This window comes from Coloeus monedula (genome assembly GCF_965178545.1).
Source record: "Coloeus monedula genome assembly, chromosome: 1".
Classification (NCBI taxonomy): Eukaryota; Metazoa; Chordata; class Aves; order Passeriformes; family Corvidae; genus Coloeus; species Coloeus monedula.
The window spans coordinates 143609370-143635422 of NC_138781.1; the positions used below are offsets into that span (position 1 = coordinate 143609370).

Below are 26053 nucleotides of genomic sequence, written 5' to 3' on the forward strand. Positions count from 1 at the left end.
CTGGGTATAAAGATGGATAACTTCACATGAAGTCAAAAAAAACAGGTATTGAAAGAAAAATTATCTGACAATGAAATTACCTTGATTCATGTCTTAAAACAGTAGATCTGACTGTTGTAAGGGAGACTCCATTGAACTAAAGCTCTGGTGTAAAGCCTAACACTTTGAATATTCCTAATTTCACAGAATTAAACATCAGTTTCAAAAAAGATGAGTATCAATTTCAAGGTAGCAAGTTTATGTTTTGTTCTAAAATGCTGATTTCTGTGGTTAAAGGTAAAATTTCTCCCGACTTTATAGTGACCTAGAAGCTTGATTTCTATTAATCAGCATGCTATTTTCACCTAGAAAGGAGCTATGTGAGGAGTCAGTCATATGTGCAAGCTGTAGTCTACTGTCGATCTTCCATTTTAGGTTTAATTATTCTCTATCATAACTGAGATGCACAGTATGTTTCTGTTAGCATTAGCAGTGCAAAATTTTTCAGTAAACTGTTTATAAGATGGACAGATGATACCATATATAATGAATTCGACAAGCATGAGAAGCATATATTTTATTTTACATAGTTAAAAAACCATCGGAAGTGCAATGTACATTTTAATATAAGTTTTTTTAATAATGCTTAAGTTACCAAATGCTTGAAAAATTGACTCGACTGCAGAGTGGCTATAATCGAGACAAAACCAGTTACATATAGCCTGAATTTGTCATTTCTAATCTACCTCTTTTTTATGTGCAACCCAGAAAATAAAATGATAGTATGTAATAATTTCAGCTATTATCTCTAATAACTCAAGGAACAAGATGGGCCTAAAAATTATTTTATGTTTTTCATTTCATATCTTGATATATAGGAGGGAATTTGTATATGAAGTAACATTGTAATGCATCATACCTGAAGGTAAACTATATCAACAGCTGGAGACATTTTACTACAGAGCGATTCTGGGCTGTATTTCTACAGCAGCCCTTCATTGCATTACCAATTTTTGGATATTTTCCTAGCTAGCAAAGTGTTACTCATCTAGTTACTTCCTGAGACACTGGTTTCTGTTGCAGATGGAACCAAGCAGAGTACAACAATGGCCTCAGAACTTCTCCAGGCTGTTTACTGTAGCTCCTGCTTTGCTGACAGAGACACTTAATGGAAACAGAATAATCAAGTGTCTCAATGCCAAGTATCCTTAAAAAAGAGGGAGGAAAAATCCAAAAACAAAAAAAAACAAAACACAAAACACAATAGCAAAGAAAAAGAGAAAAAGCAAAAGTTTCTGTTTATATCCTATAAACAGAGTGCATAGAAATGTGTTTAAAAAATGAACGCATGATATAAACCAATTCTTCAAACACTACTATATTGAACTTGATCATAAACAAGATCCTTCCTGGAACATACACATACAACACATATGTGTACATATACAATACTATGAACTTCTGGACTTCAAGAATGCATGTTCCAGCTCATTAACTTCAGTGTCTGTGTGAAAATTATAGAAAATTGTGAAAACCATAATAGAGAAATAGCTTTATGTCAATTCAGGAAACTGAGTCAGCAGTTTTCCTGTGCAAACATATAAGAAGGAATCCATTCACAAAACTTTCAGATTCCACTATCTAGCAAAATTCAAGACTAGCTAGTAATGTCTTGATGTTAATTTGAATAAGCATGCGTCAGAAGGACCAGAACAATAACAATTAAGTTTTTCAGAATTTAAAGAACTTGCCATTATTAGAGGTCATAAAATATTTGTGTCTGGATCAGACTATAGATTGTAAGGTTTTAAATATTTTGGTTTGACATATGACTCTATGCATATGTGAATGTTTACATGAAAAGCAAATATTGTAACTTGGATAAAGTTATGTATGTGTATTTTTGTATATTTCTGTGGGATGTTTAGGTTTTGTATGTATAGAGACCAGAGGAAAAAAAGCAGAATATTTTGTTAAGAATGTCTTACCTTCATAGTAAACTTTAAACCCATGAGCACTAACTGCAAAGTCACTTGTCAAGCGCAGTGAAAATACAGATTTTGTACTTGTCACAGGTGGAGGAAGATGAAATCCTGTTAACCTAAGAAACAAAAAAGCACAACTCATGGTTAACTGTTTGGAAAACAAAACTGTATGTGAAAGGCTGCTGTTCTGAATAGTATTTGATCATGGAAAGAACAGCTGTCTTAAAAATATGTAGCTTGCATTACTTGAAAAAAATATTTTTATATAGTAATTGAGGATTATAAAACTTGGCTGTTTTTGATGGACACTGAAACATCAGTTTGATAAAACTGTGCTTAGTATAGATGATAGTAAGATGTAGAAACTGTACTTAAAAACATTTCAGATTATCAGTAGCTGAAAAAAATAAAACAACCACAGAAATCACAGTCCACCAGACAATTTACACTCTTTAGGGTTATGTTCAAAAATATATTGCACTATATATCTTACACCAGTTTCTATTAAAATTTGTATTAGCTGAATTTTTCCACAGTAACATGATGAAAGAACAGGGACCATGATTCATTTTAATGAGGGAATTTAGTATTATTTAAACTGTGCACTTTAGCCTCTGAGAAGAAATTTCTGATTTCAACTCAAAGAACAGCATCATTGTGAAATAACAGATCCATAATAAAAGCTCTCTTGAAAGGAATTACAGGGTTGTTAAGGTTTGTGTTTTTGTTGTTTGTATGTTTGGTTTTGTTTGTTCTATTAAAACCACTATGTTTGAGACACGAAAGAAAATTTTTTTGTGTACTCGGCACTGCTGATAAGATCTGCTGATACTAATTTCTACATATTCATTTGATGTATATATGACAACACTTATCTTCCTCAGTTTTAGGAGAATAACCTCATCAGGGTTCATATCAGACCAACAAAGGCCATAATATTTACCTGTCAAAAATGTGTAAAGAACAAGTTGAAGAATTTATCTATGTACACACACCAGCGAAACCTAGACATACATTTGGAGCCCAGTTAGCCATGTGTGGTGAATTGTGTAGCAGATTAGGATGATATATTTTATTAATGATTGAGATTAAAATTATTTTCATGTGTTTGTAGATAAGCCCTTATTTTATATTTTATTTTGAATTTAGAACTACAGAAAAATTTAGCTCAAAAGGGACCTATAGAGGCCACATAATCCAAGCTACTGTTCAAAGTGGCCTTAAAATCAGAGTTAGTCTAGGTTACCCAAGATGTACGTTTTCTCTTTTCATTGTTAGAATAAATTTTTTGTTTGCTTGAAGGTTTTTTGTGTTTGGCTTAGGTTTTGTTTGTTTGTTTGTTTATTTGTTTGTTTGTTTTTAAATGCAGCTATATCTACAGCTACCTAGGCTGGTCTGGAGCACACATTGAGAAATATATAAACTCAAATTTACTGGAAGAGATGACATATGTTTTTAATTTTGATTGATGTAAGAACAAACGCCAGTGGTGTTTACTGATGTTTTAATACGTTTACCGCTGCTTATTCTGAAATTCAGTCTCAGTCTTCTTCTGAAATCACAAATTAACTGATAAGTTATGTCCTGCCATTATCAGCATTTCTAGTCTCATCAGAGGGAAGGATATGAGTGATGAGAAGCCCAGAATTCAAAAGGTCAGGAAATTATTTGCTAAAAAAATACTGTAATTGCAATATTAGCATTTATTTAATGTTTTGCTTATTTTTAGCCTTAAGATACATTTAGATGAGTTCTATATAGTGTTCCACTAATTTACCAGGAAGCCTATTTGCTGTGGGGATCATAAAAAGTTTTTCTTTGATCACTATATACATGGTGTCCTTAACAGATACTCTAATGGGTATTATATAGATGTTTTTCCTTAAGCAATCTTTGGAAAACAAAACAAAATTTAAAAACAAACAAACAAACAAAAAGTCAAAAAGAAAAACCTCCTCTATACAATGGCCAATTTATGCCATTGGTTACAGTCATGACAGATATGAAAGCCAAATTATAATAGCATTTGCATCACATAACCAGAAAATTTAAAAACATGAACAAAAGAAGCAAAGGCCCCTAAAGATGTATACAGTCATATATTTATATGTTGCAAGTCCTCAGTGGGTGTATTTAGAAAGTTATCTTTTGTTTTGTCATTGGCATCTTTATGAATAATACCATTAAAAAAAGACTAAAGAATTTATGTTAATATGAAAAATGGAGAATTATGTACAGAATATTTATGATTTAGGAAATGCATTTCTTATTTGATAGGAGGGTATGTTTTTGTTCTATTAATAAAAAAAGTTAATAAAATGCTTACGTCTCCCAAAATGGCATATGCATAGTCTTTTAACAATATCAAAGCATTTTTTTCAATGACTTGGTCATTCACCAATACGCTAATTCATTGGTAAGTATCAACACTTAAGATAAGTTGGCCTAATGTAAAATCAAACCAATAATTTGAATAAAACTCTAACTTGCATCTCACAGTAGATTTAGCTGGTATCTATTTAGCTAATCAACGATATAAAAAATTCTTGGTATAAACATATATCCAGCAGAAAAGAAATACACAGTTATCCCAAAGTGTTCAATTTTGTGAGTGGTACGTAGGCACAGCTTAGATGGGTAGTGGATTTTTAAAATGAACACATATGTACAAGCATAGTAAACATTACTGCTCCTGATGCAAAACAGATCGTTATAAGAGCTGTTGGATACCATTTAGCTTTCAGTGGTGGACCTTTTATAGGCATCATTATGTTGCATTTAGTCAAAAAAGATAAGCTTGTTTCTTTAATTTGGTTGCTACACTTAAGGTGATATGAAGAAATTCAGAGATAATATTTTTGGTTTAGTGAATGCAAAATTAATCAAAAATTTTAATGAGTAAAAATTCAACATGCAAATTTCACTCAGTAAAATACTACAGATTTTTAGAAAGACCTGCAATGTAATTCATTCTGACTATTGAAATAACCTGAGTATTATTTATTAGGTACAAAAGGACATTGACTTCAGATCTTAAGTCTTATTTGTATATTAAACCCTACAAACTGTCCTAAGTGTTATCTGGAACAGTTTTCATTGCCATTTAAAATGAAACATAACAACCACATCATAACTGCAGGAGAGAGATGGCAGGTAAGAAGCAAAATATCTGTATGATAATTTATGTGCATACATCCTATTGTCACTTATTCAGATCAGTCACAACTAAATGTCTGAGTACTCTGGTAAAAGTAAAGCTTTAGGTCAAACAATTATGCAAAATATGCAGTCATCTCATTAAATAGATATCATATGCATATTAAATACATTTAAAATTTAGATTTCCTCTCGTAGCTGAGGGGTTTTTTATCACAGCAATTTTCCATCTTACATTCCATTTGCATATCTCATTCCATTTGTGTCAACTTTTTTCAAATTTAAAATACCTAATGGAGTTATCAGGTGACTCTCTACTTCTGTTTTTAGACACTGTGAGATATTTGAAACATCAGCACAGAGTTGGTAGATATGGCATTGTACCACCATGAGGTCCATGTGCTTCTGGAGAGATGGAGGCCAGGCAGGATTCCTTAAGGGTTCTAGACATGCCTACATCTTGTGCTAGGCTCTTCAAGCATGCCTTTATAATCTACCACTTTGGCAGAAAAAATTTGTACTACAACAGATGTGCTTTCTCTTTTGGGTTTTGGGTTTTTGTTTTTTTTTTTTTTTTTTGGTGGGATTCTCTGTTCCTTTTCATCTTTCCCTTTTTGATTTTGGAATTATCCCATTTAGTGCTCTCTGGCCTCATTAAGGGATCCCATAAGTAACTGATACTGGCTTGGGTACCCATAGGAAAGCATGGGAACTAAAAGACGATGTCTAGAGAGGTCTGAGAGGAAAATACACTTCTTTCTGGTTTAACTCCTAAAACCCCAAATTTTGAATTGTGACATTCTACTTGAGTATTTGATTTAGATTATGCAGTTCAGCTACAGAGTGTTATCAAACACAGAATAGTGATACAAATTTGTAAAGGAATACACTGCATATGAATGAATATATTTACTTTGTTCTTACTCGTGTGTCTAACAAGCTTGCCAGGCACCTAACACCCACAGGAAATGGACACATTATGTATGTAGTCCGAGACTACAGATGTTTCTGGGAGTGTAGGAAAAGGTTAAGAGATATTTTTATTTATTCTAGTTTTCTACAGAGGAGAGACCAGATGCTCAGCCTGAAAAACTTATTGTATATAGAGATTCTAAAACTCCAGTAGTAAATATGATGAAATTAAAGATATCATTTGGAAACATAATATGTATTCAGAATTTATATATTATTTACATGCAAAATTATAATGCTGTGTAAAGTAGTTTCAGTAATGTGAATCTGGCAATGTTTTTGCAATCATGTCAGAGTATAAGAACAGAGAACAGAAACACCCATCGCCTTGGAGCCAGAGAAAAGGACATATGAGATACATGATTAAATTACTCCAAGTAGACCCAAGAATGAGGAGAAGAAAATCATCACCATCGTACTCTTTGACAAAGAATTAGTCTTTCTGGTTGTTTGCCATAACTACCCCATGGTGCCATCTTTATCCTCCCAAGGAAACCAAAGTGATTGAGTGTCTAAATGGACATCAAAAGCACCACAGAACACCACCACAGAAAAGTGGTAGATTCTAGGAAGAATCTGTATAATTTTAGCTGTATTTTTTTTAAGTAATTAGCTGCTTTGAGTATGAGATTTAATAATATTGTAAACAGACTAGTAATAATAACTTTTATATTCACTTCTATATTTAGAAGTGAATATAACAGTTATTATATATTTATTCTTCTTGGTGAAATAAAACAGATTTTATTTGAGTCCTCAGATGTCTCCAAGTTCTCGGGATGAAAATGCAGAAATTTTCTTGACATACAAAAAAGTAACTAAAGGGTTTCTTTTCTCTCCAGGTGAGAGACTAGTTTTGAAACACAGTGAACACACTGTGTTTTATGTGTCTTCTGACTCCATCCTTATTTATTTTTTCAGTAATGGAAAAAGTCCAATGGAGTCTGAAATAAATCATTGTCTTATGTACACAGGAATTTCTAAATATTCTGTCACCATTAATTCAAATATAATAAATAATTTCTAAGCAGTAATGATAATGTTTGAATCTATAGGAAAATTTGTTCTAATATTTTTTGGGATTATAAATGATTGTAAATGACATAATTATTTTCTTTCAAACACGTAATTTACAGAGTGTGTCACTGTGTCTCTTCCTCCTGTAGGTTACCATATTCTATCATGTGCTACAGATTCAAAAAAAGAAGGCACATACATTAGACAGTTGAATCTCTTTTCATTTTTAAAGTATATTTTTAAAGACTACAACTCCAAGAGTAATTATAATCTCTCTATTTTAATCTCTCCCATTGTCTTTTTTCAATCACGTATGACATCATTTTAAAATGACAAATCATCTTAGATTTGTGGTTTCCAAGATTTTAGAGTTCTTGACTGGAAATTTCTGCAGTTTGGTCAATCATTTTTTTCCTGCTTTTACTGCAGTCCTTGTGATAAAACATTAATCGTATGTCAAGTGAACTTTAAGCTGCATGCTGAACTATAAACTCATCAGCCCTTAAGGAAGACCAGCTCCCAGATTCAGGATCTAAATAGAGCAATCATTTCATAATTGCAAAGTTAAAATTATGGAAAGCAATCTTGATTAAGCATACAAAAGTGCTCCTAGATAAATTGTTTACTTGAGACGGTGACATGATAAATGACTGTATTTCCTGTTCTCTTGTAGGTCTTAGATATTTGCTGTTTGACAAAGCGTTGATTATGCCTTTAAATATGTAATTTTTAAAAATGTATTTTAACAGCTCTTTTCTTTGTTTTGTTTTCTTTTCAGGTTCACAAGATTCTATCTTTTCTACAGTGTGTTAGTGATTTCCAAAGAAAACACAGTTCCTGTAGAATATTTCAGCTTGGATTGGATAGTATCTGAAGAAATTAATCAAAAAAGTTTTTTTAAGTGAATAGCAGTCTCACTCGATCTCAATGAATTTTTGATTAGCTCATAGAAATTTTACAACAGGAAGAATTTTAGTCTAATCTGAACAGTGCAAGAAATGTTTGTACCTAATTTTGGCAAAATGATGCTGAAACATAAAACATGTTAACATGTCAACTTATTGTAACTTTGACTATAAAATTAAAAAGACTGTCAAAGCCCATACATTCTCACTTTTAGTATGATCTCACAAGAACTGTTTATTCTTAATGTTAAAAGGAGAAGATGGATTCTGAAAAAAAATATGTGTAATAAGCAAAATGCCAAGTATAAAAGACAAGTAGGTAAAATGAACTTTTGTATACTATAATTGAGAATCTTCCCCAGAAATAAAGCCAAACTTTCTGAAGGCAACAGGAATTTTATTCTGTATTTAGCTGTTTACATGAAACTGAAATATCTGATATTTTCAAAGAACAGTTAAAATATTTCTAATTTTTTTCTTTTACATGAATGTAACTTTTTTTTTCTTCCACTATGAAATTTTGGTCTTAATGATACATACTTAATTTTGTAATCTTCAGAGACTATTAGTCTTAAAATCCATAGCACATATATAAATGAAGCTGCATCACCAGTGGATTTTTCCCATTAAGCTAACTATTGTCCTTATACCAGTCATTTTATTTGCTAGTATGTCCAGTAACTTGTTATCTGTTATTTATGAAGAGAGTACTGGTCAATAGTTAGCAAATAAATACATCTTCAAATTAGTAAGGTACTGTTGGGGCTTGGTCTTGTTGGACAAGTTAATGAATTAATTATTAGCTGCTGGAGCCCTATCTGTGTGGTTTTGTATTCATATACACTTCTATTAATTTTCTAAGTAGCAGATGATTAGATTTAACATCTGACTAGTGTGATGCTACACAGATTCAATTTCAAATTTACTGAGATCTTTTGCCTGCCAGATATTGTTTAACATTTTCCCACTAGCTCTAATTATCATTAAAAAAAAATAAAGTCCTCAATAGAAGGGTTTGCTTATTTGCATTTTCTAAGATAAAAGCATGATCTTCTCACCCAATTTGCTGCTGCATTTCCTGTGACCAGCATCTAAATACTCAGCTAATACTCAACTAAAATAACAACCTTCTTCAGTATTTTTTTCTAGACACAATTTTGTTTTCATCTAATACTCATAAAATGTTTGGTTCTGAGAACCCTATCCCCTTACTTCTGCATATCATGGCATTTTCTTATTTTGAATACTGAGGTATTAAAGAGAAGATGTGATTACTTAATGAAGTATGGATTTAAAATGTTGAGTGTATCAAATTTGACATCACATATTTTGGTTGATAACTTTTTGGTTGCCCTGTTTCATGGGAATGTAAAATCTAGAATCTGTTTCTCTTTCAGGCTGTTCTGTGTTCTTTTCTTGTTGTGTTGCTTCCACAATAATTCATCAGAATGTAAGCATCTGTGCTGATTTTGACTGGAGTAGTTAATTCTCTTCACACTGATTAACATGGGCTATGTTTTGTATTTGTGCTGAAAACAGTGTTGATAATACAGGGATGTTTTTGTTCTTGCTGGGCAGTGCCTTTGCTGTATCCCATACTGTCACACTCGCAAGGGGGCTGGGGGTGAATGTGAAGTTGGAAGGAGACACAGCCAGGATAGCTGACTCCAAATGACCCAAGGGATATCCCATATCACATGGTGGTGTGCTCATGTTATGAAGCTGGGGAAGAAGAAGGCAGGAGAGATGTTTGGAATGATGGCGTTTGTCTTCCTGTGTCACCATTACTCCCCATGGGGCCCTGCTCTCCTGGAGGCAGCTGAACACCTGCCTGTCTGCCTGTGGAAGTGGTGAATTGATTCCTTGTTTTGCTTTGCTTGAATGTGTGGCTTTGGCTTTCCTATTAAACTGTCTTTGTCTCAATCTATGAGTTTTATCACTTTTACCCTTCCATTTCTCTTCCTCTTCCCCCTGGTGAGGGAGTGAGAGTGCCTGTGTGGTGCTTAGTCACCAGCTGGGGTTAAACCACAACAGTTTCTTTGATCTCTGAACAGCAAACTGAGCATCCACCAGCAGAAAGTTTCAAAAGCTGTGAAAAGCTGTTTCAAAAGCTACTGAAAAGTAGCAATAGCAGTCAGCCATAAATGGTAGTCAACAGAAAAGCTAGGAAAGGCAAGGTAATATGCTTTTAAAAATTAAGTTATGTATTTCACTACCAAAATCCTTGATAAAATATATGCTATGTCATTAAATACATTATTTAAATATCAACAATGCTTTTAAGTATATGAAAGAGAAAAAAAAAATTATTTTTAAAAGTTACCTGTAAGCGTTAAGTACAAATATCTTTGCTTCTGAATAAAACCTTTAAAGTGGTCCAGAACATATTTACCTATGCTTCTCCTCCTTCTTGGAAACTGAATAGTCGATGTTCCATATACAAAGGCATACAGATCACTCTGTTTGAAGTACATCTCATGCTATCGGATTTCTATATCAAATTCCACAGCCTGGTGCTTGAGACACAGCTCTAATGGCTTTAGCATTTTTTACTGTCTCCATATCTACTGTAAAGTAGCATGAATGCCACAAAAGAAAGATTTTTCTCACTCCTGTTATGGTTTTCCCTTGCAGGTTTCCAAAATTACATAAATCATCCCAAATAAATAAATAGAAAAGCTTTTATAATGAAAATATGAAAAAATACTTGTGAAAGTTACTGTAAAGAGATTGCTTGGATATAAAAAATATTAATGTCACATCACTAGATAACAGGATATCAAACAAAGCAGGGGCAGGTCTGAGGTCAAAACGGGGTTCAGGGCTTTGTAAGTCCTGAAAGTCTACAAAGGAGGAGGTATCTCAGCCTTCTGGGCAGTCATATCCAGTCCTTAACTATTCATGAGACACACTACATCAAATTCAAACAACTCTGTGTGATAACAGGCTCTGTCACCTGATCTCTGTAAAAGACCTAAGTGATCACAAATACCACAGGAGAGAGGACCTTCCAATTCTAACATCTTTAGTCTGATAACCAAAGTCACACTGAAGTCAGAAAGTGCTGTTCTTCCAGTGGAGGGACAGGTACAGAGAATTGGATATCAGGATTCAGGCTTGTTTTAAAAGCCCTACTCTCTGCAGAGAGACAGTTCTTTTCCACAGTTCTTATGGTAAGTAAAGTCATAGAAGCATGGAAAGCTTTGGGTTGTGAGGCACCTTTAACAGTCATCTAGTCCAAGTCCTTTGCGACAAGCAGGGACATATTCAACTACATGATGCTGCTCAGAACCCCATCCAACCTCACCTTGAATATTTCCAGGGATGGGACATCTACTACCTCTCTGGGCAATCTGGCCCCCTGTTTCACCATCCTCACTGTAAAAAATGTCTTCATTATATGCAGTCTGAATCTAAACTCTTTTAGTTAAAACTATTAACCTTAGTCCTATCATTACATGCCCTACTGAAAGTGTGTTCCCCTCTTTCTTACAAGCCCTCTTCCACAATAAGGTGTCCCTGAAACCTCTGAGGGGAGGGGAAAAATCAAACCTTTGTTAGTACTACCACTATTGATTTGTTGTATAAATCTTACAAGAGCATTTCTACATCAAGTAGATCTACAAAGTGCACCAACCACTGCATTATTTGTCAGTTGAGGGAGTTGATTGTCCCACATTATTCTGCACTGGTGTGGCCTCAACTTGAGTACCATGTACAGTTTTGGGGGCCACAATATAAGAAGGATATAACACTATTAGAGAGCATCTAAAGGAGGGAAGCAAAGATATTTAAGGGCCTTGAGGGGAAGCTATATGGGGGCTGAGGTCACTTGGTCTGTTCAGCCTGGAGAAGAGGAGACTGAGGGGACCTCATTGCAGTCTACAGCAGCTTCCTCTTGAGGGGAAGAGGAGGGGCAGGCACTGATCTTTCTCTGTTGTGACCACTGTCAGGACTCAAGGGAACACAATGATTCTACAGGCACACAAAAGCACCTTACATTCCTAAGTTTACAGTATATGTTTGGGATAGGTTTTCTGAGTTACTTTTTAAATTTGTTATTCCTTTTCTAGATTGAAGAATGAAATGAAAAGAAGTTTGACATCTTCCAAAAAAAAAAAAAAGGAATATTTTAAAATTAGTACACCACATTTCTTAGAGCAAAATAACACTGTTTACATCTTCCATAAGAATTTAAGTTTCTGAAGATTTGAGAATTCTGTATCTAATCTGATGGATAACATCAACAATATTTCCATGTTCATATCTTTATGATGACTCTACTAACTGCCAGAGTAAAACTAATCTCCCTTAGTAATTCTTTCATGCCTTGGCCACCCACCTATGCAACCATGCCTTTTTGAGCTTTGAGCAGAAAAGACCATATCCTAATAGCAGGTTACAAGAATGGCAAGGGCAAGTCAGCAAACATTAGTAGCTAATCCAAGTGAGGATCAAATAAACTCCAAAATTCGGATGATTTGGATGACACAATCACTCATGATGGTGATCAAGTCTCTCACTTGTTATATACTCACATTTATTAATTAAACTGGAAAGTGTCAAACTAAAACTGGTAAGATGAAGTTCAATTACCTTGTTGAACTAGTTCTTTAATTAATCCAGGGGTTTAAAAGTATTCAGAAAGGGATTGGACATGTAGCTAATAAGTAAGTTCAGAGTTCAGGAATATATCACTGATAGAATTGCTAAAGGTTTAGGAGGGATATAAAAATCTCATGATTCAAGAAATCAATCAATTTTTAGGCAGTGAATTAAACTGAGGGTCTTTAACGTGTAAGTTTCATGTGTGTATTGGGTTCAGGTGTAAAGGTAAGATCTCCTCATCTTTTGACACAGGAGATTTTAATCTTATTTTCTCTTGCTCTCCTGCTGTTGAGGGGGAGGGATGGAGTGGCTGATGGGCATCTGGCAGACAGCCAAAGCCAACCCAGCCTCTTATGTTCCTTCTTACACACCAATTCAGAACAAACATCTTTTAAATCTCAGGAGTGCGTTGGAAAATGATAACACTTATCTACTGAGTAATGGACAATTAAGTTCAATTCTCTTCAGGGTTTGATTTGGATATTCTTGTGTGCATTCATGTGAACATGTTGAGAAGTTAATAGAGGTGTTGAACTGCAGCTGAGAGTATCACAAGGTTGAAGTGCAACATCCTGGTAAAATTCAGGTTATCTTCGGTCTTTCACTTTTCCTTCTAAAGAAGCAGTTACTTACCCATCGGCTCAGGAAGAAAGTAAGAAATGTAAAGGCTTCCTTAAAAGTATTCTAATTAAAATATAAGTAGGAGTAACTCCTACAACTTTTATACATCTATTCAGTAGGTTTAAAATAAGTAAACAGAATTTAATAGTCTATAAAACAAAGAAAACTTGATTGAGCAGAAGTGGTCAACTAGATTCAAGTTTTAATCTCACTGAAAATAGTGATAAAAATATCTTATACTTTATTCAACAAGTCATTAACAAATTTACATATGATTTATAAACTCTTTTTTTTTTTGTCAAATGATAATTTTTCCCTGTCAAAATGCAAAACTGTTCATGCAATCTATTATTTTAAAACAATGATCATAGGTCAAGGCTGAACATTGTTAATTGAACAGCTGCTTTGAACTAAACAATAAAGCACTCATCAGGTTCTGGTATGATCACTATATTCTGTACAAAACATGTTTCTAAAAACTGCCATCAGCCATTATCAGTGTAAAACTTATTATACAACTCTCCACTTTTTTCTAGCATCAGAAATGAAACAGATTTTATAACTAATTATCTTTTCTAAAGCAGTCAATTTGTTTTAAGGCATAAAAATATCAAGAACTTCAAATGATAAGTAAGAAGAATGAGATACTGCACTACATACAAATAGTCTTTAAAAATCTGTAGGATGTGGATTTGCCTGCTTCTTGGAGAGAAAAACTGATAAGAACAAAACATATCAAAACAATAACCTTGAGAGAACTTGAAATAATCCTAGGTCCTTAAAGTAACTAGATTTAAAAAAAAAATGAAGTAAGCAGTACATATTTTTATCCTTGAGCAGCTGGAACATTGTGACAATATAGTCTGTTGTCCTCATCTTAAAACTGGGTAAAGATTGACAATATATTTTAGGAGATCTTGGAGCTTTCAAAGCACCAAAGGAGAGGAACCTGCTCCTTCCAGTTTTCCCAGAGTTCTAACACTGACTTCACACTGGTGCTAGTCATTTGCACCCTTCTCTCTGAATTTATTTAACCACCCCAATGGAGAACTAATGCTTTAAAAATAAACCAAGTCAATTCAGTTAGCAAAGGGAAGCATATTCACAAAGTGATATGCCTGATGAGTGCCAGAGCCAATGGAAAAAAGAGAAGGATCACACAGCCAAAATCAGAGGAACATGGGAGACGGGTTTGCTTCTGTGAGTGACAACAAGCTTTTATGATTTGGACTATCTTTTGTAACTTTGCCTTAATGTGTGAAAATAGCACAATATGTAAAGGAGAGATGCCATATTTTGCTTATCACCAGTGTAGGTGCCAGGAACTTCCAGAACAGCTTCAACTTATACTAAATATTCTGCAAAATTTTGGAGTTCATCCATGAGCAAAAGGCTTGTGACATTATCACCACACACTTTATTTCTGTTCTGGTATAGAGATAAATTTGTAGTAGCAGGGCATATGAAAGAGAACAAACTGTATGCATATATTTCAGAATCTATGCTTTTAATATGAAAAACTCAGTCTTTTAATACTGAGTAATGGCAACCAATAGAATAAAACCAACCAGTTCATCAGCTAAATTAGCTGCAATAGCTAAAACAAACAAGCAAACCAAAATCCCATGGACTTTATTTCATTCATATTCTTCCAGAAATCTTTCACTCAGAGTTGGAACCAACTTAATTTTCGCACAGTCACTTTAAAGGAGACCATATAAGCAGAGTATGAAAGAAAGAGCAAGAGAGGGAAGAGAGGATGCTAGACTAAAGGTGTCTCTCCTCCAATGTCTATCTTTACACGTAGAGGTTTGGAGCATATGGTGTTTCAAGGCAAAGCCTGAATCCAGTGCAATGAAGAAATAAGTATGAATAAAGACTTCCTCTTTGATCACTGTGGTGAGAAATTAAGCTCTGAATTTCTGATATCCATTCTGAAATGCCCTTGGGGGTGTGGTGGGTACAAAAACAATGAAACAGATGATCAAATTAAATACAAAGTGGAAGATAAGAAAACCAGGATATAGTGGAAAATATTTTACATTTGCAGATCTAAAATTCTGGAAAAGACAGATCTAGGGAAAAAAGTTGTGGCTCTTGAGGTGCTTTTTATCCCATCAAATCATAAATGTGACCCTAGAATGGTCTTTACAAACATAGTGAAATAAAGAGTTCTAAATTAATGTATCTATTACATAAGTACAATTTATGTACTATATAAACATAAATAATAAAACCATGTAATTTTCAGTCTCATAGCAGATAAATTATTAATTCTATATTGATTACTACATATGAAATGCCATAGCAAAACTTCTAGAGGAAAATGAAAAGCATTTTTTAAGAAAAGGATACTCGTGTTTAAAATAGAAGATAAGGTCCCACTTTCAAGGGACAAAAATCTGAATTAAAAATTTGAACTTGGAAAGTATAGATAATATTACAGAAGTGTGTTAGGTGCTTTATTCTAACCTTCACTTTTCATAATCTTCTAATAACTGTTCTAACAAAGAAGAAATACTTCCAAAATGAGGAAAGAAAAACCACAATAATTTCAGAAAAGAGATTTTAAAAGATTCTGTTACTTTTGCTGAAATCGGGTAAGAAAATGCAACTAGTGTTTGTCTCTGTATTTAGGATTGGATAATAGCTATGTTCACATAAAATGAGTATCTGTAGATAGTAATTGGACTGCCAGGTCTGCAACTAGCATTTGCCTTTTAACAAATGGGTTTAAATAAAAATTAATTTATAATAGAAATAGGATTCCACTTAGCTGATCAATTTACAATCATCAAAGGATAGGTTAGTCTGTGTTATCTTGATTCCCTATCAGGGCCATGTTGACTGACATTAACAGAATCAGATAGGGGAGTAAACAAGACTTTTAAAGGAAACAATCATTACTGTAAACAGGATATCTCATAAAAAAGATACCTACATTTCATACCAACATAAGGAGTTAGAGTTGTTACTTTTTAGTACTGGAACTGATAAACACAGTAAAAAAAAAGCCTATGTAGAAAGTTTAAAACATTTCCATTTTCCTTACATTTTATGTATATATGCTTTATAAAAATGTTAAATATAAGTTCTTCAAACCAATGAGTCTCATAATACAAAGTGTGAAATCAGTTCAAAATTATTCTTCAGACACAATCCATTCAACAGGGCAGAAAGTGAATAGGGTCTTTTAGAACATTCAAAGTTGGTCTTGATTTGAACCTTTCTTCAAATTTAACTTTGAATTCAATATCAAGAATAACTGGCTACTACTCTAAATACCAATCTGAAAAAAAGACTTTGTCTAAGAAAACACATTTTTTGCTAAAAAAACCTGCCATACCAACAACCAAACATAAAGCACAATAAATAAATAAATTTGTTTGTGTGCCAAAGGTTATAATTTTTTTTTTAAAAAGTAACTCATGTTTTTGATTTGAATTCTTCATGGCTTACTATCAGTTAAAAGATTTCTTACAGCTGCACCTCATAAACCACTGTTAAGAGCTGCTTCCATTTATATCTGGATCACATTAACATAATAATGTAACCTGGTGTTACAGCATGTTGATCGATAACATAGTGCAGTTCTAAACAACAAAATGTTTAAACAAAAAACAATATCCAATAATAGACTGGGCAAAAACCCAAACAAACTAGATTTAATTTCCCTAGACAACCATAACGAAAACTTTAGATACAGAAAGATTAAATCTACTTCAGCCAAAACACAGGGCAAGAGAAAAGGTTTCTAAAACCTCCACATAAAACTGAACAATTGTTTCAAATGTAATTCCAACTTTCAGTATACCCAAAGCTGAAAACCTACCAGCATATTGCTAATTACAGGTGCAAATACTATGATAGAAATAGAAACTTGTCTAGCATTTTTGTAGGTGAGGGATTTTTGTAATTTTATAATTTTAGTAATTTAGTTGATATCCTGGAAAAAAAAAGTGATGTTAAAAAAAATTATTCACAGATAGAACTGCAAATATGGAATGGTTAAGTAAAAGAAAAAATTATGAGACAATGATTAATTAGGGGGGGTCTTAGAAAGGTAGGATAGAAATGGACAAAACAATTTTATTGAGTGCTCAATGAAATGAAATAAGAGATAAATTGTAGAAAATAGTTTGATAGTGAAAGTAATATTATGAAAAGAGGAAGTTACTAATACATTCAGTACTTATTTTTCATGCAACACTGTAGTCAAATCCATAGATTTTCATCTAATTTCAGAAAAGCAAGATATCTCCATTATAATTTTTTACCTTCCCTATAACCAAACTAGTATAATTTATGATACACTTCCTGATGATGAGACTTGTCCATAGTATTTATATGTGGAAACATAATACTTTTTGGTAATATTTACTATAGCCTTTCATTTGGGAGAAAAAGTTTAACTGATTTATTTAGTGGATACTGTAATTTTTCATATTTCTTTGTATTTTGGACAGTCAAGAGGTTTAATTGATTTTTCTATTTTTTTTGTGGGGGGGGGAATGGAGGATCTTGTGATGTTTTTACATTTTAAGTATTTTTTTCAATTCTATATTTAAATATGTTTTCACTTCCCATACTCATTCAAAATCACACAGGAAATAAAAATAATTAATAGGAACTATTACAGCCATGATTCTTTTTCACATGGTCTGGTATAATATGTTTACAATGGAACTAGGCAAAGAATATTTTTACAATTATCAATATTCAAAAGGCTATGAAATAAATTACCATGATTAACATGCCACTGTGCTTTTTTCATCCAGATTATATTTATAGAGCTGGATTACCAAGAATCATAGTATGTAATAAAGGCAGTAACCTAAGAAATTACTGAGCTTCAAATTAGGAAAAAAACCCAAACATTACTTTGACTTAATTCCAGATTTTACCATGACAAAAAATGCGTGTCAGTGGTTTCTATTAGAAAATTATGTCCTTTAGTATTTACCATTTCCTTCAAACTGTATAAATCTTTTTGGAATTATGGACAACTATTTTCTAAATGACATCTGAAATAGTGCAATATATGAAAATTAACAGTACAGAAATAGCTAAAAATTCAGTTGTTGTCACCACTCATGATATTGACATTTTGAAGTGTGTCAGTTCCCTTTGGGAGTATATAGGTCTGCTATGCACTTTACAGCACCTATCTCCTCTCATTCCTCTCATATCTCACTTATGTAATATCTCTCCAAAACATTCCTCAGTTTTGTATGTATCATTTACTATTTAGATCATCACACTAGGCCCTTTTCATTTTTCTTTTTCCAGCACCCAGCATTCCACCCAAAAATATGAGCTCAATTCTTTCTAGATAGATGCTGGTTACTCTGGAGAAGCTCTCTCATCAACAACTTTAATCACCTTGTAAAAAAGTGTTAAAGAAATGTCCACCTGCAGACTTTAGCAGTAGAAGTTTTTATTGGTTTCTTTCAGACCACAGTTGAGAATGAACAGCCTTTATCTAATAAAAGATTAAAATTAGAAAATCTCAGTTAAACTTAGTTTACTTATATAATTTTAGTATGGTGGATATATGGAGAGTGTCAGCAAGAAAAGCAAATCTATTTTACCTCAGAGGAACTTCTAATATTCTTTAAAACTAGATAAAATACACATTCATTTCTGTGCACAACTTGTTTCATATTATAAGGCAGCAACATTTAATGAGCAAAATTACCTCAGTCCTTTGTACATAGGTTACAGACATACAGAAGCTAAATTTTTTATACACTGAAAACTAGACGTGTAGGATATATGTTTTACAATGCAAAATGGAAGCATATTGGACCATATAAGAAAGCTATAATTTCATGGCTGAATTTGTAAATCTTAATGAAAAAGACACTTCTGCATAACTAATTCTTTTGCTACATTTACATCCTAAAGACTTGCACTGGATACAGAAGAAATGACATCAGATTTAGAGAATTTTTTAATGCTACTAACCCTTAAAAAGGATCTCGGGGTGGGGGGGGGGCGGCTTTTTGGCATTGTTTTTGGTTTAGTTTTTGGGGTTTTTTGGTTTGGGATTTTTTTGGTAGGCAATGTCTCTCGCCCATATCAACATATTCAGGGATTTCCAGTATATTATTGACATTAATTTGTTCTTAAGTTTCAGGCATCGAAACAATTTGAATGATAAAATATTAATTTCCAACTGTGCAATGTAACATAATCTATAGGAGTCACTTTTCAGAAATAAGGAACCACAATCATAATATAAGAGAAATATTAGAGAGACAGAGAGAAAAGTTCTCTAGGTCAAGCTGTATGCCTGATCTTCTTTCTAATTAGTGTATATGTAAATACACATACACACCTATATTTGCACAAAACCTCAAAGGTTCCTTTTGGCTTTCTGCAGACATACCAGTTAAACTAGAAGGATCATGACTTTCTCCAAAGATAATAGAAATAGTCTATTCACACAGGAACCAAATGTTCAGGTTTTAGTTTAGTGACAATATATATATATGTCATATATATATGACATATATATTATGACAATATATATAGTTCCAGATATATTCTGATTCAGTTATCAACTTTATAAGGTATTTTTATTGATACTGTCCATACAAGGTGAATTTAACAGCTGGTTTAAGGGTTACCTTCATGTCATGTAAACAGGTCTAACAGTTAGACAACCCTGTAATAGAATGATGCTTTCCCATAGACTGTAACTTTCTGGGACAAGACTATTATTGTGATCATTCTATTCCTTTCTATCACGGAAACATAGATGGAAAACTAACGGCCACAGACAGTGCTGGCATGTTGTGTTACAGTGCAAAGATGGCCTCCACAACAAAAATCAACTTTTCTTCCTAGGTTATTTCAAATGCCATTAAGCAATTTAACGACACAAAGAAAAGGAATAAGTAAAGCTTTTGTTTCTCAGAGATGACCACACTCATTTCATTACAAAACTATCGTATGCACTCCTCATACTTAGGTAGTTACCAGCTAAATCTAGTTACCAGTTTTTCCAAAGATAGATAATAAACTCAGAGGTTGTAAAAGAGGTTTATCTTGCATTACATGAGAAGTAAACAAGCTAGTCCAATATCCATCAGCCACTTCAACTGGCCATTCAGTTCAAGGAAAGATATCCTATGGAAGGCTGATAATGGGAAAGTCTCTTGCTAATGTCAGTTACTAGAAAGTCGCCTCCACCTTAAAATATAGCTGAAGTTTTAGTTGGTTGCTTGTGTTTCATTTAGTTTTGTTTGGTTTGGTTTTGGGTTTGGGTTCAAAATCCTTACAATTTAACTTCAGATTTCCCTTCTAGCTAGCTATTCTTTCCAAACTTGTAAAAACCTTGGCTTCTTTGCAGCAATGTAAACATAAATTCAAGAGACAAGTGGCACCTTGTCTGGGCAACCACATTCTTTTATCAGTTTTAATTATATACCTGCCTCTCTCAATCAGTGTCTAGACTTTTAAAATCATATCAAAATATTCCTAAGAGTATAGAACAATTTATATGTCTCAGCTTTGCATTTATAAGAAGAGTGCCAAGAATTTTATTGCTTCAGTGTATTTTTTCATAAAGCAAACTTTTCAGATCTAAAAAAAATATCTCTGTTTAAATGTCTTGGCTACTCAGAATCCATATAGAGCTGAATATGTTTACCTATACATTTAATTCTGTTACATTTCTTTCAATTATCTGCTTCTCTTATCTCCAAGTTTTGCTTGTAGATATTTATTGTTGTGTCCCTATCAATTTTCAGTTCAAGATTCTACATACCTTCTGTTTACAGCTTTGCAGTATTTATTTTTTTGTTCATGCAGTGAAAATTTTCCTATTAAGAATCATTCCATTCTGTTACCTATCTCACGGTTTTCCACTTTTGTTGATGGTGCCTTCTTTCTTTATTTAATTGCCGTTTTTCTCTCCTTCATCTGCTTTGGTATTTGTTCCTGTTGCTTTCTGTATCCTTATCTCCTCGTTGGTCTTTGTCTAGGATTTATACCTTTTATATTTTCACTTTCTTTAAGAACTGAGAGTGTCATCCTGTTTGGTTTTGTTCACTAGTCCCTAAATTTTGAAATTAAATTCCTTTATTTCTTCACTTCCCAGGCAAATAATGGAGATGTCTAGAGAGCCATGGAGCAGCTGAAATAAAAATCAATGAGATAAGACACTTGAAGTTTTTTCTAAAGTGGAGAATCCCTAATTTGATCCTAATCAGTTCACAGTATCTGCTCTGGTTGAAAATTTGGACAGAAAGTGAATAGTAGTGAGAGGAGAAAAACGTGTATTCTTAGGGCATAATAAACAGCCTGAGCTAAAAAAAATCAGAGCTGTGATTGATAATGGAACTTTTTGAGGTACAGTAAATGATTCATTGTCTCCCTATCAACAAGTCCTGGTCTACATCAATATCCAAAAAGACATAAGCAGGAGAGTGAAAAAGAAATCTTTGTAAATTTCAATTTTCAAAGTTAGCTGTGAATGAAGACTGCAAATATTCCACTGTGACGTCTTAAAGCCCTGATAACCAAAAAATCAAAGAGAGCTTGCCAGATTTAATCTAGAACCTCACAGAGCTGACATTTTTTTCTTTATTTTGTTAGTAGAGTCTTCTTACTTGAGCAACTGTTATATTTGTAAATGAAAGGTACAGAATTAACTTGGAGTTAGATACTCCAACTGCTGTTTGAAATGGCAATAATCTAAATGAATTGATAAAATACTCTGAAAGGGTGTTTATATGGTTTAAGAAGGAATTTTTCATAAGAGAAACAAAAAGAAATAAAGGATACACATGCATGAAGTTAAATGGAGTTTAATACAACAAAATTTGAATTCAGGAGGGAGAATCAACACACTGTTGTGGCATTTTGCCCAGACAAGACATTGGCACTAGTTTTGGGCACCCTGCACTACTTCTTGTAGTACTGTAGATCACCTAAAGGGAGAGGAAGTGAGAAAAAGAGCAAGTAAAACAAGTCTTACAGTCAGGAAATTCTATAAGTGGAAACCCTGACATAGCAGAAACAGAGGAGGAAGGAAGTAAAAGCAAAGAAAAAATGTGGGGCTTTTTTTGACTTCTAGTTTTGATGAGAATTAATATGAGAAAGATTGGAGCACTTGCTCCAATAATAATAGCTTAATAGTTTCCCAAAAAACATAAGGTATGGAGCTTGGCTGGGAGATAGTAAAGGATCCAACATACATATATATAAGTGTTCTAAAAAAAATATGGATAAATTTCTGAGGACCAGGAGAAGGAAAGGGTCTGAGTCAGAAAAAAAGGCTTACTGTAGCTACCAGGGTGGTATTAGTTGACATGACAGTATTAACAGAATAGCCTAATAGCTGCCTGTTTGACACAGACTGATATTTATTAAAAGGAGAAAAATATATGTGTCAGAATAAGAAATACAAGAGCAAACAGAACTATTAAATGAGGGCACTGGAAGTTTCTGCTAGTGCCAACACTTCTTCTTTGCTGGCCTTTCTTCATAAAAAATCTGTAAAATAAATTTGACAATTTAGCACATGGAAGATGTAAATTATAATCGTTTCACTTTAAAAATAGAAAGTTTTAGAGGCAAAATCTAGTCTTCTAGAAATATATTTTCCGCCTTTTAAAATTAGAGATTGTTAGCAGTTTACTTAGTGCTTTTTATTTTTTAAGAACATAAAATTAGTAAAGTATTCTTAATTTTGCTTTGGATTTTGTTGTTGGTATTGTTTTGATTTGTTTTTATTTATCCAGTGTCCTGAATGGTTTTCAATAAAATTTTAGATGTAGAGAAAAGGATGGATAATTCTATGATTTCAAAACTCTAAAATAATACTAAAAAAAAAGTAAATTATTCAGAAAAAATACATTTTAAATTTGTGATTGGTTTTGAGCAACAACACTATGGGTTTTGAGCTAAAACACATTTGCTTATGTTGTCAGTAATACCAGGCACATTTATTATGGAGAGACAGGTATCTGAGAATGTTGTCAGGCTAGGGGCAGGCATTGGTGGGGTGCTCAGCTCACCCATATGGGTGTTCCTTCACCAGGTGGGGAAAGCACTCATTCAGCTCCTTCTGTGGTCCTGCAGACCACTGAGACAGGTCCAACTCCTATGCATGGCCAGACAAGCCAGTTTGGCTTCTTGTTCTGGCATGTCTGATGGTTTTCCATGCCCTTCTTAGTTACCAGAGCCTCTGCCCAGAGCCAAGCAAACAGAAAATTCAGCTACCTGTAATTGTAACAGTATTTAATATGAATGAATTAAGGATTAATTGTAATTTTACACATTTTTACAGTCATTTTTCTCTCTGCTTTTACCAAAGTTGTACCGAAGAAATTAATTTTAATTTTATAGTCAACATGAGTCTGTTAATTAAGTACCAGATTCAAACCTTTGGAAGTACTTGAGTGAGGAGCCAATACCAAATTATATTTAACACTAGGGGCATGCTGAAATTTTAAAGAACTACATATTAATCTACTTAAAATATTTTTTCTCTCTAAGGGGAGTAAATGTTAAAAACATGGGCACAATCAGGGAGTCAGATATTTTAGGAGACCAATTCACCAACAGAGAACAGGTAGCAGATGTCTCCAGTAATTTCAGTTAATTTCTCCTGTTCAGCTCAGCAACACTGATCAGGTAACCTGTACATTTAATTCTTGGTGGCCTCAATAGGGAGTATAGATGAAAGGATGATTTATCTTGCTTAAATACAAGAGATTAAAAACTATGAGTATTAACTCCCTTTTTAAACACTATGTTTGAAGCTTCCTTCCATTCAGAGTTCCTAAGAGAAAATTAGCCACCAGTCGCTAGAGAGAAGATTTTAATACAATTAAATCTTTGGACACACTGACATTATCAACATTTAGAAATATCTCTGCAGATACATGCTGATCTTGCAGGCTCTCAATACAAGGAAAATATATATTTATTAAGTGATCAAAAATTCCATTTTGTGGCAGTTTCTCACAGCTCCACTTACTATTATTGTTAAATAAACATATTCATACTTTTTTTCACTTATGCAAAAAAATGAATAGCTGTCACAAAATGATTATATCATATTTCTAACAGTGGAGCTTTCCAAACTTTCATACTATGTCTGTGCTTATGAAGACACACATGATGGAATTTTATGATGATTTTTACCAGAACACTACGGTAGGCTAATCATTTCCAAAATAATTTTATTTTTAGTTTTGTAAAATATACAGTTTTGGCTAATAAAAAATTGCTTTCTGAGCATAAACATATGAAAGACTATTTTAGTTGACACAAAGAGATGGAAATATGCTGTATTAAATGCTACAACTTAGCCCAGTACAATTGCATAAGGGATGCATTTTATTTCTCTGTTTAAAATATATCTGAATTTATTTCATTGATTTCAATGCAGTGTTAATTTTGTGATGAACATTTAACTGGCAATTAAATTTTCTGGTTAAATTAATTAACTGGTTAAGTACTAGTAAATCTGGAAACATATTTCCTTGGAATTGTGAACAGAGTTTGGGTATATATATATATATATATATATATATATATGTATGTATATATATATATGTATAGTCATGTTATTATTCAAATATTTAAAGCTTCTTTGAACACTTCACTGCAAGTTGGGGTGGCTAATTAGAGAAAAAAAATGTTTTAGACAACTGCTGAGTATGACACCTTGTTTCAAATTAGTATTCAATTCTAATCACCCAACTCCTTAATTAAAAAAAAAAAAACTACCAACGTACTTTTGGATGTTTACTGACAGTATGCTTATGCTCAGAAATTTATTTCAAAAAGAAAGAAGAAAACAAGATCTTATCCAAATTGCAAAGAAAAATAATAGCAAGGAAATACTAGGGTTCATATTGCCATTCTGTCATCCACCTATATATACACCATATCACTGCCTCAAAGCACATGGTTTAAAACTAATTATGGTTTCCATGTGACTTTTCAAGGACTGACATGAAAAGTACACAATGAAGAACTTGTATAGTTCGGTCCGTATCTTTTGCTTTATAGGCAAGTATTAAATAATTTTCTCCGGGATTCTTTTATGCAGAGTCAGGACTCTGAGGAAATCAATAACCCTTCCTGGCCCTGACAAGCCTCAGCTGTTGGCACTGCCACCCACCACTGTCCATGGTTCCTGGGCCTCTGTTTCAACCCACCCTGAGGCATCCAGACCTGCTGCAGCTCTGTCCCTATCCCTCCCTCCTGCATGAGCCTCTCAGTCCTACTCTGTGGGGAGCTTAGCTGGCCCTGTTTCCTTTTGCTCACAGCTGCACTGTCTGGAGGGACCCTGGACCTGGTTCATCACTGGCTGTGTGGGGTGCTGTGTTGGACCCTGTCAGAGTCCCAGCTCTGCTCTCCATGTGCAGCCCCTGCAGGGCTGTGCCTCACAGCACAGCCTGAGTGGGGTCTCCTTGGCTCCCAGCTTGTGCCCTACATGGAGCAGCTCTTTTCCTGCCACTCCCTAAGATAAGGCTAGTACAGTGAATTATTTGCAGGTTGCACTAAAGACTATTTTCATAACACGCAAAAGGTATCATCAGATGACTCCAACTGGCTTTGCAAAGCAGTTGATTTATGTGATGTTTTATCGGTTCAAGCATACCTTCTGCTAACTTCATTAAATCATGGGATTTCTTATCACTAGTGCAAACAAAATCCTTTTTTCTCAAGCTGGGCACTCAGAAAACTGAAAACATATTATCAGCTTAGCTGAAATGGTTCATCTAGTACCACATAAAAATAATGAGAAAGACAGAAATTTGGAAAAAATTGAACAGTAGTCTT

The 26053-nt window shown here is 33.5% G+C and overlaps 1 protein-coding gene across 3 annotated transcripts in view; it reads right to left on the reverse strand.

The window, feature by feature from the left end:
• Positions 1-26053, reverse strand: part of CSMD3 (CUB and Sushi multiple domains 3) — a gene marked incomplete at both ends in the record, with an annotated part of 604245 nt that overhangs the window by 493702 nt on the left and 84490 nt on the right. For all 3 annotated transcript variants that reach the window (XM_082293775.1, XM_082293774.1, XM_082293773.1), the window contains one exon: positions 1968-2080. In XM_082293775.1, the coding sequence (XP_082149901.1) occupies positions 1968-2080 (113 nt within the window). The remainder of the gene's footprint in view (positions 1-1967; positions 2081-26053) is intronic.